Here is a 16736-nt window from a genome sequence, read left to right on the forward strand (position 1 = left end):
TCGAAGTGCTTATCATTCATGGTTCATGAAAAAATGAACATTGTAATTATTATTATGTTCCAGAGTAATGCACATGCATCATGTCAGACAATGCATCAACCAGAAACAGCAAACCATCACATCCAAAATAATTCATGTCAATGTCCATTGTTTTACACATCAACATCAACAAAGCCAATTGAGAACAACAAGAAACTCTGTGGCATCCCCCATAACACAAAAACTCTTTGTACCCAACACCACCATATGCATCAAGACCCCACACATTAAATCTCATTCACATGTATACACACAAAATGAATAATTTACAAGGGTGAGTTTGCGTGCCACAAGGAAGAGATAAACCAACTTACTACTGGGGTTTGGAGGCGTGGGCGAAACGAGTCCTATTGCCCACACTAATTTCCAGCTCCCAGTACATAGTAGCGTTGCGGGCGTGGCGCTACCCGTAGCCCCAGTCGCGACACGCCCGCTCGCGGGCAGCCGCGGCCGTGACGCAAGCGTCGTGGCGTCGAGGCCCGCAAGGCCTGCGACCGCGATGCAGGCGTAGAGGAAGATGCAGTGCGGGGGAGTGAGTGGTCGGTAGCATAGACCGCGATGTGGGCGTGCATGCATGCGGCGCCATCGCTCGAGCATTCCCCAGCGTCTGTTACTTCATACGCATGGGGGCCGTCATGGCACTCCACCACTAACCCCCCCCCCCCCCACCCTGATCCTTTCACGCGCGCTGTCTGCCCTCCACCCGTCTCTCTCGCCGTCGTGAAAGACACTCGCTACTCTGCCGGTGTGCCGCACCAGTGGCTTCCGTGTGTTTCTGCTCAGGTCTTCGGTCGGAGGAGGGGCAATTTACTGCGCCGCAGGGGGTGGCATAGATAAATTTTCTTGTGTGGGTCTGCATCGTAGAGCGAAAAGTCTCAGGCAGCTGCGCGTTGGTTCCCGCCCTCCCCCGCCGTCGTGTATTTGTTGCTTGAGATGGAAGGCCGCGGGTAGCTCAGGGTGCTTCGTTGTTTCGTCTCGGTTTTTGCTGCCTTGGTTGTTGGTATTTCACGCTCGAGTTCGTTGCGTTATCTTGCCTGCAGTGAAGAGCTCTGCTTTCGTGCACTTTTGCGGGAATGTCCTGACGCGGCTTCGAGGAGACGGATTGTTATTTGCGAAGAGAAGTGTTTGGGTTGCTGGGATTTTTTCGATAATTGGCCTATTTGGCACGAAGGGTGTGGGTTTTGAGAATTGAGAATGCTATTGTTGACTTCCATTTTGAACGGTTCTGGGAGTTTGGACGTCGGAATTAACAGTCGAGGCGCCGGGCATATATCCAACGTTGCGGGAGAGTTCATTTAGTGTGTTCCTGGCAGACAGTATTCGCAGAGCTTTCAGGTGCGTTGATGACCTTCGACAAGGGTCTTTCCTAATTTTTCAAAGATATGTCTGCTGGAGTCTAGTTTTTGTCCTGAGTAGTGCCTTTTACGTTGAAATTGAACTGTTGAAGATTAGAGTGGCTTTGCTTCGAGAATATTTCTGTGGACGGTGCTCAAATTTCGCGAACCATTACATTATTGATCACCTTTTGATAGTGTTGTTAATTGACGCAGTTTGTTGTTGAAAGATGCTATGTCGTTGACTCAGAGTGTCTACAAATATTGGAGAGGGTCCCTGTGCCTGAGAGACTAGTGTGCATCGGAAGATTTTTAGATGATCATGTTCCACCCGCTCCTACTTGTTAGTGTGTGGGAAATCCTTTTTCTTGTTTCTTGCAAAGATGGGTTGACATTGAAGTTGGTTCTTCAAATAGGATATACGCGTCAGACGCTTTTACTTGAAGAAACTATTTCCTATTGTTTAAACTTAGCAGTTAAATTCTCGAAAAGACAACCTCTTCTGTTTAAGAGAAGGCTTTTAGAACATTAAACACTGCTTTCCAAATCTGCGATCGTATATGCAGCTGACAGGCGCCTTGTGACGCTCCATCGCATTCTGTTTGTTTTTCATTTCATCCAGTATCAAGTGGCGCTTGGCTCCAGCGGTATTTGACGTAATGGGGCAGGGTCTTGAGCTGACAGTCCGAACTGTTCCAATCCAGATCATCGGTTTGTACAAGAGTTCTGAAGTTTTCCTTCGGTTTTGTTACAGATCCATTAATGATCACTTAACTGGACATATTTCAAGTCATCCTTGTCCGTATTCCTTCATGAAGGCCCAGCATCAACAGCACGTTTTCATCCGCAACGTTGGGTTCCACGAACGTTGGCTATCACGTGAGCTATGCAAGCAATAGTTTTGGTCATCCCCACCCCCCTCTTTTACTGTAGTATTGTCTCTACTCAACACTGTGCGAATTTCTAGTGGCCCGGGGCCTTAGAGCTCAGCACAGCAACACCATGCCGAGCAGAGGAGTTTCTGGTAAGATGCAGAAGGCTCTTCATAAGCTGCAGAAGAGCATTTCAAGCTCGAACCTGAATCACCAAGCCATGCACCATCACAGCGATGCGAAATCCCCTTCGAGGACGGGAGGCACCCTCAGAAATGGGTGCGCGTTCGGAAGATCTGGTCGGTTTGCAGTTAGTGATCTCAACGATTCTGATTCTGATAGCAACGACTCTGCCCCTATAGATGTGCCTGAAGGAAACCTAGTGGTATACGTGGGTGAGGAGCGGTGCCGATTTGTTGTTCAAGCCAAGCATTTGAGCCACCCTGTATTCAAGGCCTTGCTCAACAAGTCAGCAGAGGAGTTCGGATACGAGCACAAGGGAGGGTTAGAGATTGCATGTGAAGTGGATTTCTTTAAGCACATGTTGTGTCTCATCGAGACCAACGATTCTTCATTCTCTTCCATAGAGATCGACGAGCTTGTGGGCATCTACGCCTACCCTCAGTGCGTAGATGCCTAGTATTCCTCTCTCTTCATTTATTGCGGCTTTCAAAGTTAAGTGGTAAGCTTTGGAAAGCAATGGCAGGAATCCTCAAAGATGTTCATCAATGATAATGACGATATTGGACAGTGTTTAACACAGACCCTCTTTAGGACTAGTAAACTAAATCTACTTGATTTCGGGAATGCTTTGCATATGGCCTGATGGTCTCAATAGAGGGAGGAGGTTCCCTTTTTACTCTCTTTTCTGTACCTAAGAGCATGTTACACATACATGCATGGCTTAATAGCGTCAGTAGCACATCCTACCACACGGTGGAACTAACTCAGCAAGAATTCTCCACTTCCTCGTTTCTTTGTTCAACGCTTGTTGATTGTCCAGAAGGGCTGGCATGAGCACCGCAACTTTAAACTGGTTTTTTTCTTTACTTTCCCGAGTGTTTTTTTCTACAATAGAAAGCACTAACTCAATGTCTCAACATCTGGATCACCACTTCAGAGTATATACCGAGGTGGACGAGGTATTAAGGAACGCATCAGTACCACAATTGTAGACATTGATATTCTAAGACAAAGTAGACAAAGGGGGTCTATCTTTTAAGAAGACACTCAAGTGGGATCAGTATCTTGCGCCTTATCTGCATTCTACAACAAAACCAATATGGCTTTGTCTGCACACGTCATCAACTTGTTTTTTCTCCTTGCAGATTTTGTTTACTGCAGTTGGCCCCGAAAATTTTTAAACAAATTTGGGATTAAATTTCCTGGATCTCTTATCATGGTTTGTGCTGGTTGCTTTCACATCATTCAACTTGTCCTTATTCATGCGACATGTATAATGTTCCACCTCAACCACTACCACTAAGAGTAACAATTTCATCACATGCATGTGAGCTGTAAAATATTGGGATGTGCATGACTTCATTCACGGAGCCCGATCATTTCCCCTGCTCAAGTACTCAATGCTACTAAGCAGTCAGAATCTTGGCATAGGAGTTGAGCAGTGTCACAAATTGCTGGTTGTTGTGGAGGACACCTAAAGGGCCTGTTGAACGAACACTAAACCTCCAGCAACAGTGGCTTTGTAAAGGCTACCTTGACAATTGAACAAAGAAAACCAGATCGATGACTAGAAAATTAACTTGATAGAAAATGAATGTAAACAATTTCATTAGCAATTACTTTTTTGGCCCTTTTTTTGCTCACAACATTCTCATAACCCATGCTGTCCTCCAAATAATGCTCCTACAGATTGGCTTTGACTGCTCAGGTATGTGACCCGCACAATGACGAGGTAAAAATACTTTCTCAGTGTGGATCAATCTTTGTGCTTCTCCAAGAGTAAGTGGTGAAACCAAATCCCCATCGCACTGTCACTATGGGCACCCCTTGCGCTCAGCATATGCCTCCAAAAACAGAAGCTTTAGCAATAGGGCCAGTGTTTGGAGTACCCAAGTGATAAGCCTAAGGTGCAGGAAAAGCATGGGTCTGGAAGAAATCAGTCAAAACTGCTGAGAGACTGGAAGTATTCACACACAGGTTGGCGACCACTGACTTGGCTTCGGAAACATGAGGAATATGCGAAGAATCAAGCCACACAAAGAAAGAGAGAGCAAGAGAAAGAGAACGATTTGGTGGCATTATCACCAGAATGTAACGACTGATACTCTGCAATTATATGCAACAAGGCATGCCCCTTGATTGAGAATCCATCATGCGGTGACTTTATAAAAATTTGCAACCCCAAAGAAGGGATTCCTCTGTACAGTAAAGATAGGATAGAATCCTCATGGCAGCTAGCTAGCTACGTATCTTAATCGTAAACCCAAGTATCCCATTAACCCTCAAAACTATGAAGCACGGCAATGAAAGACTCACAACCATGTCCATCAAATTTAACACTCTTGGAACTAGTGTTACATCCTGTTTAGCTACGAAGCAGTCACTTCTTTGTAGAAAAACATACTCTTAGAAAAAATAAAAGGCGCGTCTCTGCAAGGTTTGGCAGCTCCAATAACCCCTGTTTGAAGACAAAATTAAATCAAGGCACCGATGTGCTTGCTACTCGGCAGAAATCCATCGGTACTACTTCAAACTCAGATGCAGGATTTCTGAATTCGTTGTAGTGTACAACAGGTGTAGCCTAAGTCCACGCTCGAAGGAGCACAAAAAAAAACACGGTCTGAACGAGGATTGGTAAAATTCCTCCCTAGTGCTAAAAGTTCCATTGTCGTGGACTGCGGCTTTAGATTGAAGGCCTGAAACGCGGGCTTCAACTGGTTGCTAGAAGTAAAGTTGCTGAGTAATCAGCAAACCCTCTGGAAGAAACACGCCTTCAAAACTTTCATACTACGATGTCCGATTTTCCTTGTAATTTCTGATTGTGGTGCACATACGCCATGTAAGAGGAGCCCTTTTGCTTTGTTTTTTTGTTTCTCCCGTGCTGAGTCCCTGGGAGAAGACATCCTAAAGATCTCTTCACAGTGCATACAAAAAAGGCAGGAGACGCTTCAACTCCACTAAAGATACCGATCGGCGTGTAGCACTCCGCAGCATGCTGCTGGGAAGAAAGTCTCGTAACCCAATGATATGTAGACCGAACTGCATCTATCTAGAGCGATCCTGCCCCATGATGTTAGTTTCTTCCACAAACTCTGCAGTAGCACCCTCCAGAAACCACAGCAAGTGTTCGAAAACGTCAGGAGTGCAAGCGATGCGCAATCCTCCTTCGCAACAGAACCCGAACTCTTCTTCAGACCTCGCCAGCAGCGCTCGAAAGACGCTATTCGAGAGATACGATGTTGGGATAACAAACCTCCTCCGCTCCTTTCCAACGTATACAGCAAGGCAACCAGCGGGTACGTCAGGTGGAGGATTTGAGAATTCCACATCGCTGTCATAGCTGTGGATATCTGCCATGCTGCCCCATGAGCGCCCTGAGTTGATACCGAGAGAAGAAGAATCAAATGTGTTTGAGGTAGCACTGGAGTGCCGGGACATGGATTGCTTGTGAATCTGTGGGGAGATGTGAAGCACCTTTTTCAGGAACTTGGCAAGCTTCTTGGATGGAGCCATAGTCGCACTAGAGAATTGCTGCTTAAGTGAACAACCTTCAGCAAATGCCGTATAACGGAATTTTTTTTGCAGGCACAATTGTTCTTTCAGTTCTACTTCTTTTAGTTCACAGCAAGAATCGGACGGTAAAATAGAGTCTACTCCAAAGAGGCGGAACCAAAAAGATGGCACCAGTGTGCCTACCCAACAACTTACGCACCAGCTCGTCTTTGATGGCAACTGTGATTGGAGCACAGACAACAGCAAACGAAAGATTCCAAGAAGTTAGACAACGCTCTGCTAGAGAAGAGAGACAAAGATCTCATGTGTTCATTCAGATCTGTTGTGGGTGACTGAAAATACATATGCTCAAGTTTCTGTCTGTAATGCATCCGGTTTCCTTGAACTGGGTCACAACCAAACAATCGTCTCGACACAGGGCGACGACACAACAACAAGATGGTATTCGGATCTCTCTCTCTCTCTCTCTCTCTCTCTCTCTCTCACACACACACACAAGGGGAAACGGAGATTGGGAAAGCAGTAAGCGAGCACATTCACTCACGACTGAGCAAGAGTTATAGCAGCTAATGGTGGCTTCTAAGTCGCCCCAAGGCCATATAAGCGTCCTCCTGAGAAAACTACCTACCAAAGCAGAATAGGGGCCACAGAGGAAAAGGAACTAGCGCACCTCGGGCCCTTCCTCTTGTACAAGTGTCACATAAAATTGGCTTTTCCAGTTTGTACTGCATGAAATTTACCGGAACTGCTCATTTTCACACAACCCACCACAGAGCGGACGACTCTTCCACCTTACCACACCTGACGCAACCGCCCTACCGGCACCACTCGTGGGAGCAGGGAGCGCGCGCTACGAGCACGATTGCAAAATGGGCTATGGCCCGATTCGATACCTCCATCGTCCCCACTCGATTCTACTCCCTTCTCCTGCCTGCACTCTTCACTTCTGCTAACCAAATTTCTTACATCTCAAAATAAGATACGTGATTCCGGATTCCTCAAAACAAATAAAATAACGCGGACCCTTGAGCTTATCTTTTGACCTCGATGCAACTCCAATCCTCGCTGAACAAAACACTTTTTTCTGTAGCCCTTTGGGTCTCTCTCCACAAAGCATGACCAAATGATAATAGGAATTTTACCCTCGGACATCACCCCCCGATGTAGCTCACCTCGATGGAAAATTCTCCGCGCTCTGCGACCCAAAAACTCAATCCTGATCAGACTTGGCTCGGATTCAAACTCTGTCGGCCGCGAATGTAGGACACAAAGGCAATGTTAGGCTGCGCTGGTAAAAAGAAAACCACGCGGATGACGGAGAACCCAAAAGCACCCGGCGACGATGGAAAAACAAAAAAGTATAAAAATTACAAAAAAAAAAATTATAAAAAATTCTCGGAGTCTCTGCAATTCACCGATGAATGAGTCCGTGCAGACAACCCACCCAGAACTTTATAATATATACCACGACAAAGGCTCTGAAACATGTACACGTGCAGTACATGTCCTATCATGTTCAAATCTCGTAGTTATGGTGTTAGATTCAACAGGATGAGCTTATTGAGAGCGGGCTGCTGCGTACTTTCAATAACCGTGCGATGGCCAGCTTCTAAAGGCTCACTTTGTTACGGTGAAGGACAACCTTCCCCTTAGGGGGTGGATGTAGGCTTATCACGTGTCATTGCTTTAATCTCACTACGGAAGAAGAAGAAGAAGCAGAAAGATGAATAAATTAATTAATAAATTAAATAAACTTGTTCGACTCTCCAAAACTCATCAAAAAAACATCATTCCTTGTGCACCCGAATGTGCCTCCCAATGGAAGAATTTTTTTATTTCTTTCATTTAACTTATTGGTAATAGAAAAATAAATGGCGGATGCTAGGGCAGGGCTTTGAAGATGTGATAAGATTCATTTATTATCATTCACTTCATGTGAGTGACAACATAGTCTTCTCCTCCTCCTCCTCCACTTCAATGGAAGTAAACAAAAACTATAAAATGCAGTGGTTGTGGGAGTTTCATCCGTTCATCCGCTCATCGTTCATCCGCTCATCCATTTCTTGCACTACTTTGATTCAATCATGGGTGAAGGTTTTATGGACAATGGAAGCGAGAATGAGGATGGAAAGTCAGGATTGGCATACTGAGTAGGTGTGAGGGGAGCCTCAAAGCCCCTTGAGGATTAGTGCCATGGGCTCAGGCCATGATGATTGGCAAAGAGAGGGGAGTCAGTAAGGAAAGCATGAGTGAGTTCTGAGGAGTCCCCTTTGGAAAGAGGGAGGACACCCTTGTGTCCTGGCCAGTACAACCCCACCCATACTATTTGTACTTACCACTCCATTCAACTCATTCAGTCAGCCAGTCAGTCACTCAGTCAGCCTCTCTGAGGAATAGAGCCCCACTTCCCCAATTCACCCCACCTCCAGTTTTGTATGATTCAGGGCCTCACAGACCCTCTTCACACTTGCAACGCTGTGCACCCTGTGGCTGGTGGAAACTCTTCATCAAGTCTTGCCTGGATGGCCAACACAGCATTATATTGTGTGTGTGTGTGTGTGTGAATGTGTGAGAAATCTGACCACCCTCTCCACAAAATGACTTCAATGGGTGTGTATAGCAGTAGTACAGCAGTTATGTAGCATAAAGGAGGTTGAAGGCCTGCTTGGAGAGAATGTAATGTGGGTGGACATCCACAATTTGGCCACTGTTGAAAACTAGGATGGCAAGAGCTGAGAAGGAGAGGTGATAGCAAAAATGTTTCATACTTTTGTGTACTGATGTCATTCCATTCTACAGACAAACGTGTGCATGTGCGTTTGTGTGTTCTTATAGAGGCATGTGGGCTATATTTCTTTCATATTTGTGTAGTGATGTCACTCCATTTTACCGACTTGTGCGTGCATGTATGTTTTTTTGGAGGCGTGAAGGCTATTGTTGTGGCTCAAGTAATAAGACTAGAAGAAAAACAAAAAAAAATAACAAAACAAACTTTTATAGCTTTTTGTGCACATTGGTATGTGAATGTACTATCCAAGGTCATAAAAACTGTTTTTTTCAATACAGAAAAGAGGGTGATCTCTTTTGACCGCCTTGAGCAATGGAACTGTAGCTTTGGGGATCTCTGTCATAAAAAGCTCCAGGTATGCCTAGTTGGACTCCCTGGCACAACCAGGATTTTTTAGCTGGGACCATCATTCATCTACTCACTACTTCTTCAAACAAAGGTTTGAAAAACAAAACAAAACAAAACAAACAGAAAAAAAAAACAAAACAAAACAAACAAACAAACAAACAAACAAACAAAAAAAACAAAACAAAACAAAACAAAAACAAAAACAGAAGAATTTTAAATGAACCCAAATTCCTTGTGATGTGGCAATGCTGGGCAACACACTTGCTTATAGAAAAGTACCCAAGCAAAGGAAGGGGCCACCAAAAGCCAGAACCCTAATTTGAGTTATGGTGTGGAGAACTCTAGCACGACTGGTTAGGAACCCCTCTGGTCCTACTTGGCGCCTTCTGTCTAAATTTAGGGCACACTCCAAATTGCAAAGGAAAACTGAAGAGCCAATGGATATTTCCATACAATTTTGGGTTGGGGAGGTATTAGTAGAGATATGCCCCACTTGGAGGATGAGGCAATGTTATGGAGGAGACAGCATATTACAAAAAATAAACTCCCCTGTTGGCACCAGACAGTAAGATTCAATAGCACCTCAATAGTAGCAAAAGCAAGCGCTAAGAAGGGAAGAATACAGGGAAGAAGCAAAAAGAAAGAGGAAGTAAAAGGAGATGTTAAATGTGATCCCTTACCTCCACTTGCTTAGCTGGCATATTCATGACAGGTGGCAATTTTATTGCTTGGGCAGGAAAGTGTCTATGAATAAATATAACCCACAAATAATAATAGTAATAATAATATATGCAACATAGTGCTCATGCAGCATATCACCAAAGTTGTTTAAATTGGCAAGTTTTTTCCCACGAAAATATCATGGTCGTCTGCAGGGTAGTTATTATTAACAATAAAAATGGTGGAGGAATGGAGTTTCTCGAGAAGATATTCTGATATTTAACGTGAGTAGTCATCAGAAAACATGTAACAATGAAGTCAAAAAAATTATGAATATGTGTGTATACTGTAAGTTACATGACAATTCTCGAAAAAAGAACATGAAAAAAATTTAATTCAAAAAATAAAAATAAAAATGAAGAGTACTTTCATGTCAATGGAATGGTTGGCGTTATAATTGACCCCCTTTTAGGATCATTCAATGGAAAATTCAGCTGCCAGAGAAATATATGTATAATTTTTTTTTATCTGTTTTCAAGATCTGTGTACATCAAGTATTTATATGTCTTACAATATCCTTTGCTTTTATATATACATACATATAAATACAGACACACACACCTACACAACAAGTATTTATAAACATACTGTTTCCCTTTCAATACAGACCACAATACTACATTTGATTTTACTTTAACATGGAAGAGAATAAGTACCAGCATCTAAAACTGACTTAGCAAACTTGAAGTGATGTAAGGTAAGGGTAGGGCAACAAATCACAAACCCTAGACCATGGAAAAAGCCAACCTATCTCCTGTTGATTCCATTGTGGATTGGCATGAGAGCCCCCAAAAGAATTCCTTACCCCCTTTAAAAAATCCCCAATGCCTACATTCTCATTCACTCACAGCCAGCCTAGGCTACAAACAAGAGTGCAAATGAACAGTATCCATGCCCTTGCAAAAACAACAACAACAAACAAAAAAAAAAAAAAAAAAAAAAACATCGCATATAAACTCCTTCTTGAGCCTGAAGTGGGGCCATCCTCTCATGATTGAGCAGACAAAGCAATCAAGCATAATTATTTTATATGTATATATAATATTATTTAGTCTATTTAAAAACAATTGACACAAAACAGAAAGCAAGTATGATTCTATAGTGGAATGAGCTGGGTGGGTGCCTTGCATGTTAAGGCCTTGAGCTCTGAGCCTTAACATTAGACCCCATCTCAGGAAGGAAATATTCTCTTCTGATACCTGAAAGTTCCAGTGTGGGAATTGATACCCGGGCTTCATGGGTTGGCTCCATTCCCAACCCCATCCCTGGTTAAACTGGATCTGTAGTTATCCCCAACTGCATCTCACCCATGGGGAAGAATCCAGAAGAATCTGGTAGGAAGCTGAGTAGGAAAGAAGGCAAGAAAAAATTGGGTAGAGCCTTTTATGGGCTCACAGGCATATGTACACTGTGGGATGCATGAGGAGGAGGAGAATGTGGGTTGCTGTTTTTCAGCATATTTACTCTAAAATACAACCCACATTAACTCCCCCCTCTCATACATCTGTATTTATGAATCACTCAGGGCCAGATTGGGTTGTGTTTTTCTGTTTGCCCTTTAGCGGCGCTGAATAGGCTGGATGAAGAACATGGATGAAGCAATTGGGTGAGTGAATGGATGAATGAATTATGGGGTGTATGTTCATCCTTATCATTCCTTTTTCTTGAGAGTAATCATTAAAAAAAGTCCTCAAAATGGGCTTTTGTGGGATATTTTTTTAATTTTTAATTTTTTTAATTTTTTTTTAATTGAATGGAAACCATGTTTGTCCAATTAGTTAAATCATACAGTAGAAGTCAAACATGGTTTCTATTCTCCTTTTTTTTCTTTAAATTCAAATTCTATTCCTTACAAGAATTTATGGTGAATTCATGTGTTAAAAAATAGTTTTCATATTTCACCAATGCTTGAAATTTATATATATATATATATATATATATATACATGAAATGAGTTTCCCATTCCTCTGAATCTGAAGACATTTTGGAGACGCTTTTTTAATTTAGACGGTCTATCAAAACACTAAAATACAATTATCTAAGATTTAATTTTATCTTTTCCTGCTTTTCCTAGTATCTCATCTAATTTGTACTTTTTGAATTGTTCGATTCTTAACTTAATTATGCAGGTATATAAATATAGAGGGCGGCTGTGCACCGTCTTTCATTTCAATGAATCATTTCTTTGTTTATGGAACATAAGATAGAATCTCACTTTTGTACCATATGAGGTAGATTATGAGGCTTAAAAGTCCATACCAATTGTAGAAAATTTTAATTGAAGGATATCCTTTTCCACATAGAAATACTACCTTTATTGCCAGTATTTAAATATAAATAAATAAATGAATAAATAAAACGTATGGGAGAATAACATGGCAACAGGAAGCTAGTCTTGTACGTTTCAACTTGAATATTTATAAGTTTTCTTTACTTGCATAGCTAATGAAGGCCTTTGCATAATGGTGAAATCAAAACTCTTGTAACCTCATTTCAAAGCTGCAAAAATAAGTAAATTATGTGCAGTCTCCTAATCTTGTTAATATCCGATGAACTTTGGTGTGCACTTTGAATAAATCTACTTGTAAATCGAGCTAAGAAGATTCACTTAAATTACAATCAGTTTAATCATTCGATTTCAATAATAAAACATTATACAATAATAAAAAAAATCATGGTTATATTTTATGTATAAATCGTATATTTATTTGATATTTGGAAAGCTATTTCAAAAAAAATGAAAAATTTATGTATAATAAAACCTAAAAGAAATCGTGGATTTTTTTTTAATTTTTTATATAAAGAAAAAATTTACAGATTATAAACCTTCAATTCTTTGGTTTGTATCTTCTTCTTAAAAAACAGCAAAACTTAGAATGTCACAATGTTTAACAATTACAAGATTAAGTACCAGATGTATGATTTATTGAAATATATAATTTTTTCCTTGAGAAACCTCCACTCACAAATGAAAAATACACTGAGGCATTTTAGTAATTTTCAATTCTAAGATAAAGTCTACATGTTACATGAAAAATCAACTTTAAAATAAAATAAAAAAATACCCATTAATGGTATAAAAGTTTATATATATATATATATATATATATATATGTGACACTTCAACTATGAAAAGATAGTTCTAAGTAAAAAGATAAAAAAATTGCAACAAGAAGTAATTAACTTAACTCATACTAAAATAATTGATTGACAAGCAATGAGGTACAAGAAGCCTTAGTTGCCACAAGAAATGTATCACCAAAACAATGAAGTAATAATATTGAAAATGGTTTTGATCTGATTTATATTTATATTATTTTCAAGATTAAGCTTATAATATTATGTTTCCAAGTCATTAGGAGTTACTTTTTAGATAAGGTTAATAATTTTTTTGTTAACTAGGCAATTAATGTAGTTCTTGAAGAAGCTTTATAATATGACTTGCTAACCAATCCACTAAAAAAAAAGTGTCTAAAAAACTTTCATTTCAATAGATACTTCTTAAGCTTTTTATTAAAAGTCATTAATAAAATATTGATATACTATAGAAATTTTTGAAAAGATTTAGAAACCATTACCTTTAATATTATCTCTGAATTTCTCGACATATCTTAAAAAAAATAGATGAGTATTAAAAGACTTGGAGGAAACTGCATAAATATTACAAAATAACTACTGTAATAAATTATCTTATGATTATATTAAAAATAATGCATAGATCCTTAAAATTCTAAAATAATAGTTAGTAATAAAAGTTAATGATGATAATTATTTTATTACTAATATAAGTATTATAATTTTAAAAATATACAAATTACAATTTTAGTTATCACAACTTATATAATAATTGTTAAAGATGCAAATTAATTAAATAATTCGTACATACTTCATAATCAAAGATATTATTAAATTGTTTATTTATATATAATTCTTTTGTAATATATATTCAGATTTTTTAGGATAAAAATAAAATTTTATATAAAATTTTATATTTAATAAATAATACTATAATTAAATTATATAATTCATATTATTTTTTATTTTATTTAATTAATAAATTTAATACTTCATAAAATTATATAATAATATAAAAAACATGTAAGTCTCATATATATTGAGTTTTTAAAATTGCAAATACTCATCACTTCTATAGTTTGCTTAAGATCATTGCTACCTATTTTATAATAAGAAAAATGAATAAAAATAAGAAGAAATTGAAAACTACATTGTTAAAAGTTGGTATAGTTTCTAAGATCATTGTAGAAACCTTCTACTTTGTTAGTTGCTTAACAATGTAATGATATATTTTCAACTAAAAAAACATATTAGAAACGTTTTTTTTTATAAGCAACTAATTGTCACAAATATAGATATTTACATAAAAAATGAGTGCTAGGTAGAAGATAAATATAGGTAGATTTGATGATATTTTGTAGCAAAGCTTTGAAAATATTCATAGATGCATATTTAACTTTGGATGTATTTATAGTTGATTGATATATTAGAAACTTGGCCAATAACTTAGCCACATGTTGCATGTATTAGTAGCTAGTAGAACAAACTAATAAGATAGTACACATATATGAAACTTGTTTTGTAAGTTAGAAATTTGTCTTGTAAGTTGGATATGTGTTGAAGGACCTATAGAATGTCACTACATAGCTCTTAATTAAATAGTATATATGAAGGCAAGAGTGAAGCCTTCATATACACTCTTGTCAACTCTTTTCTTGTTTTTAGTCTAGTTTCAAGAATCTACATTCTTATTATCTTTGGCAATAGCCATTCTATTCTTAACATAATAATATTTTTGAAGTGAATATTTATTCTTCTTGAGTTACACAAGAGCATTTTAAGATTATTCTTGTTTTAATTCATATGCTTGACAATTTGAAAAAAAATGAAGAACTCATTGTTCTTGTTTTGTATTTTATAAATGAGTGGATGATCTCACTTTTATTTTTGTATTCAAAGATTACAAATTATCCATCTTTAAATTAATATTCTTTATTTTTTTAATCTTAATTTTTTCTTTAAAGAAAGTGAATCATCCTTCTTTGTAGAATTATTTATTTATTTGACATTAAAGGTTATAAATTTCTTTCTTCTAATTTGACTTATGGATTTATTAAGTTATTTGAAATTGAAAAAAAAGAAAATCATAGGTGCTATACTTGATAGAAGTAAAAATAGATTTATAACTATTATAGATCTTCATTTGTTTATCAATACTCTTAGGATGGAAATTTCATGCATCACCAATGCCAACTACAAAACACTATTCTTATGCCTATGGAAGAAATCTAGAGTCTATGTCAAGAAGTTGTCCAATTGAAGGAAGCAAGTAGATCAGTCTCACAACCAAATCCAAGAAGTTTTGCTTTTACAAGCATGAAAAAGACAAGGATTAATATACTTGAGAAGTTTGATGGAACAAGATCAAAATTTCAAAGATTTCTGCAAAAAGTCAAGCTCTATCTTAGATTGCATTCATTCCAATGCTTTGATGGATTTACTCAAGTTATATTTATAAGTACACTTTTATCTAGAAATGTTCTCTTTTAATTGCATCTTTAATAAAAAAGGATTTGTAACTCTTTTGTGATTTGAATTCATTCCTAAAAGTATTTATGGCCATATTTGGAGAAAGTAATTGAGAAAGAGTAATAAATCAAGCTCTTATCTTTATGACAACAATCAAAGTTAGCCACCATGTATGTTGCTAAATTCAAAAATCTCACTTGCAATGTAGATTGGAATCACAAAGTTCTTATCACATGTCATTCAAGCTATACCATTTCATATAATAATTGATAATTTGAAAGGCATCAAAAATATAGATTTGTTTGAAGATGAATAAGTCAAGTAATGTTGGTGTCATGTAGTAATACGACTATGTGGTGAAAAATAAAAATATGGATGTTATTATAAAAGAATTTAATAGAAAGATTTAATAAAAATATAAAGATAAATAATAAGAATGTAATAAAGTTTTTAGTGTTAATTCTTCTTTTTATAGAAAATATTTCTATTTACTTCATAAGAGTATAAATACTTCAAATTAAAGTAAATAAAATAATTAAATAATAAAGATATATTTAAAAAAATTAATAATAGGTTTAAGCAAAGATTACCTTAAATTATCAAAAATTGATATTTAGAGAGGATGAATTGTGAATTTGGATCAAAATTAGACCCCAAGGCATAAAACTATATATCTATGGTAACTCAAGGATTTTTTTTTTAATCAAAGAGTATGTTTTGAGAAAAAATTTGAATAAAAATTCAAAAAATTAGTTTCATGTCATTTTTATTAATATTAAGGTTTCAAAGAATTTTTAAAGTTAGTAATATAATTGAGAGGTTTAGATTTTGAGAAATATAAATAAGTTTATAAATTTCATAATTTTTTGAATTTGATGGCATATTTACATGTAAAACTTTAATAATTTGTCATTGTGCTTATTATAAATGTGTTTGAAAAAATTGAGGTCAATTGAATAGTTATATTAAAAAGTATGAGAGTTTTTATAGATTATAGGCTTGGATAATTGAAATTTAGGATAAGTGAAGGATTTTTCAATCTAGCAATATTTTCCTATTTAATTGAAGCAAAAATTTGTAAAAGCAATTAAGACTTAAATATGTAAAAAAACCCTTGTATTTGGAGCAATTCAATGGTTTAGTAAGGAGAACTCTTTCTAGAATGATCAACATTCAAGTTGGAGAAGGAAGGTGTCTAATAATTGAGAGGCTTTGGAAGCTTTTTTTGTAATTGACAAGTCCAATTCTTTTCAAATTTTGTGTGCTTGTTAATTTCTTGATGATCAAAGACTAAGTAAAAAAAATAATTAAGATCTATAGTTCAATTAATATTTATCAAGGTTTCAAAGAGCTATAATAATTAATTGAGATTTATTTAGGATTCTAAGAGTTGCT

The 16736-nt window shown here is 37.4% G+C and overlaps 2 protein-coding genes across 3 annotated transcripts; one reads left to right on the forward strand and one right to left on the reverse strand.

Annotated features, from left to right (window-relative positions):
- The first annotated feature begins 673 nt into the window (after positions 1 to 673).
- LOC112277348 (uncharacterized) lies at positions 674 to 3294 on the forward strand. 2 transcript variants are annotated; one of them, XM_024509541.3, is made up of 2 exons: positions 674 to 1374; positions 2128 to 3294. In XM_024509541.3, the coding sequence occupies exon 2, from the start codon at positions 2376 to 2378 to the stop codon at positions 2883 to 2885; it is 510 nt and encodes a 169-aa protein (XP_024365309.1). In that variant the 5' UTR covers positions 674 to 1374; positions 2128 to 2375; the 3' UTR covers positions 2886 to 3294. The 2 variants fall into 2 exon arrangements, with proteins under 2 accessions (XP_024365309.1, XP_090103439.1); XM_090247313.1 differs by having other exon boundaries at positions 688 to 1374; positions 1996 to 3294.
- Positions 3295 to 4567: 1273 nt separating this feature from the next.
- LOC112277349 (auxin-responsive protein SAUR29) lies at positions 4568 to 7259 on the reverse strand. The gene is made up of 2 exons (XM_024509543.3): positions 7114 to 7259; positions 4568 to 6887 (listed from the first exon to the last, which is right to left on the reverse strand). The coding sequence occupies exon 2, from the start codon at positions 5939 to 5941 to the stop codon at positions 5474 to 5476; it is 468 nt and encodes a 155-aa protein (XP_024365311.1). The 5' UTR covers positions 5942 to 6887; positions 7114 to 7259; the 3' UTR covers positions 4568 to 5473.
- Between the last annotated feature and the right edge of the window lie 9477 nt (positions 7260 to 16736).

This window comes from Physcomitrium patens, chromosome 25, assembly GCF_059467195.1.
Source record: "Physcomitrium patens ecotype Gransden chromosome 25, ASM5946719v1, whole genome shotgun sequence".
NCBI classification, from domain to species: domain Eukaryota; kingdom Viridiplantae; phylum Streptophyta; class Bryopsida; order Funariales; family Funariaceae; genus Physcomitrium; species Physcomitrium patens.

Coding starts and splice junctions, on each gene's coding strand:
- LOC112277348 (XM_024509541.3), top strand. CDS start 2,376: ATGCCGAGCAGAGGAGTTTCTGGTAAGATGCAGAAGGCTCTTCATAAG.
- LOC112277349 (XM_024509543.3), bottom strand. CDS start 5,941: ATGGCTCCATCCAAGAAGCTTGCCAAGTTCCTGAAAAAGGTGCTTCAC.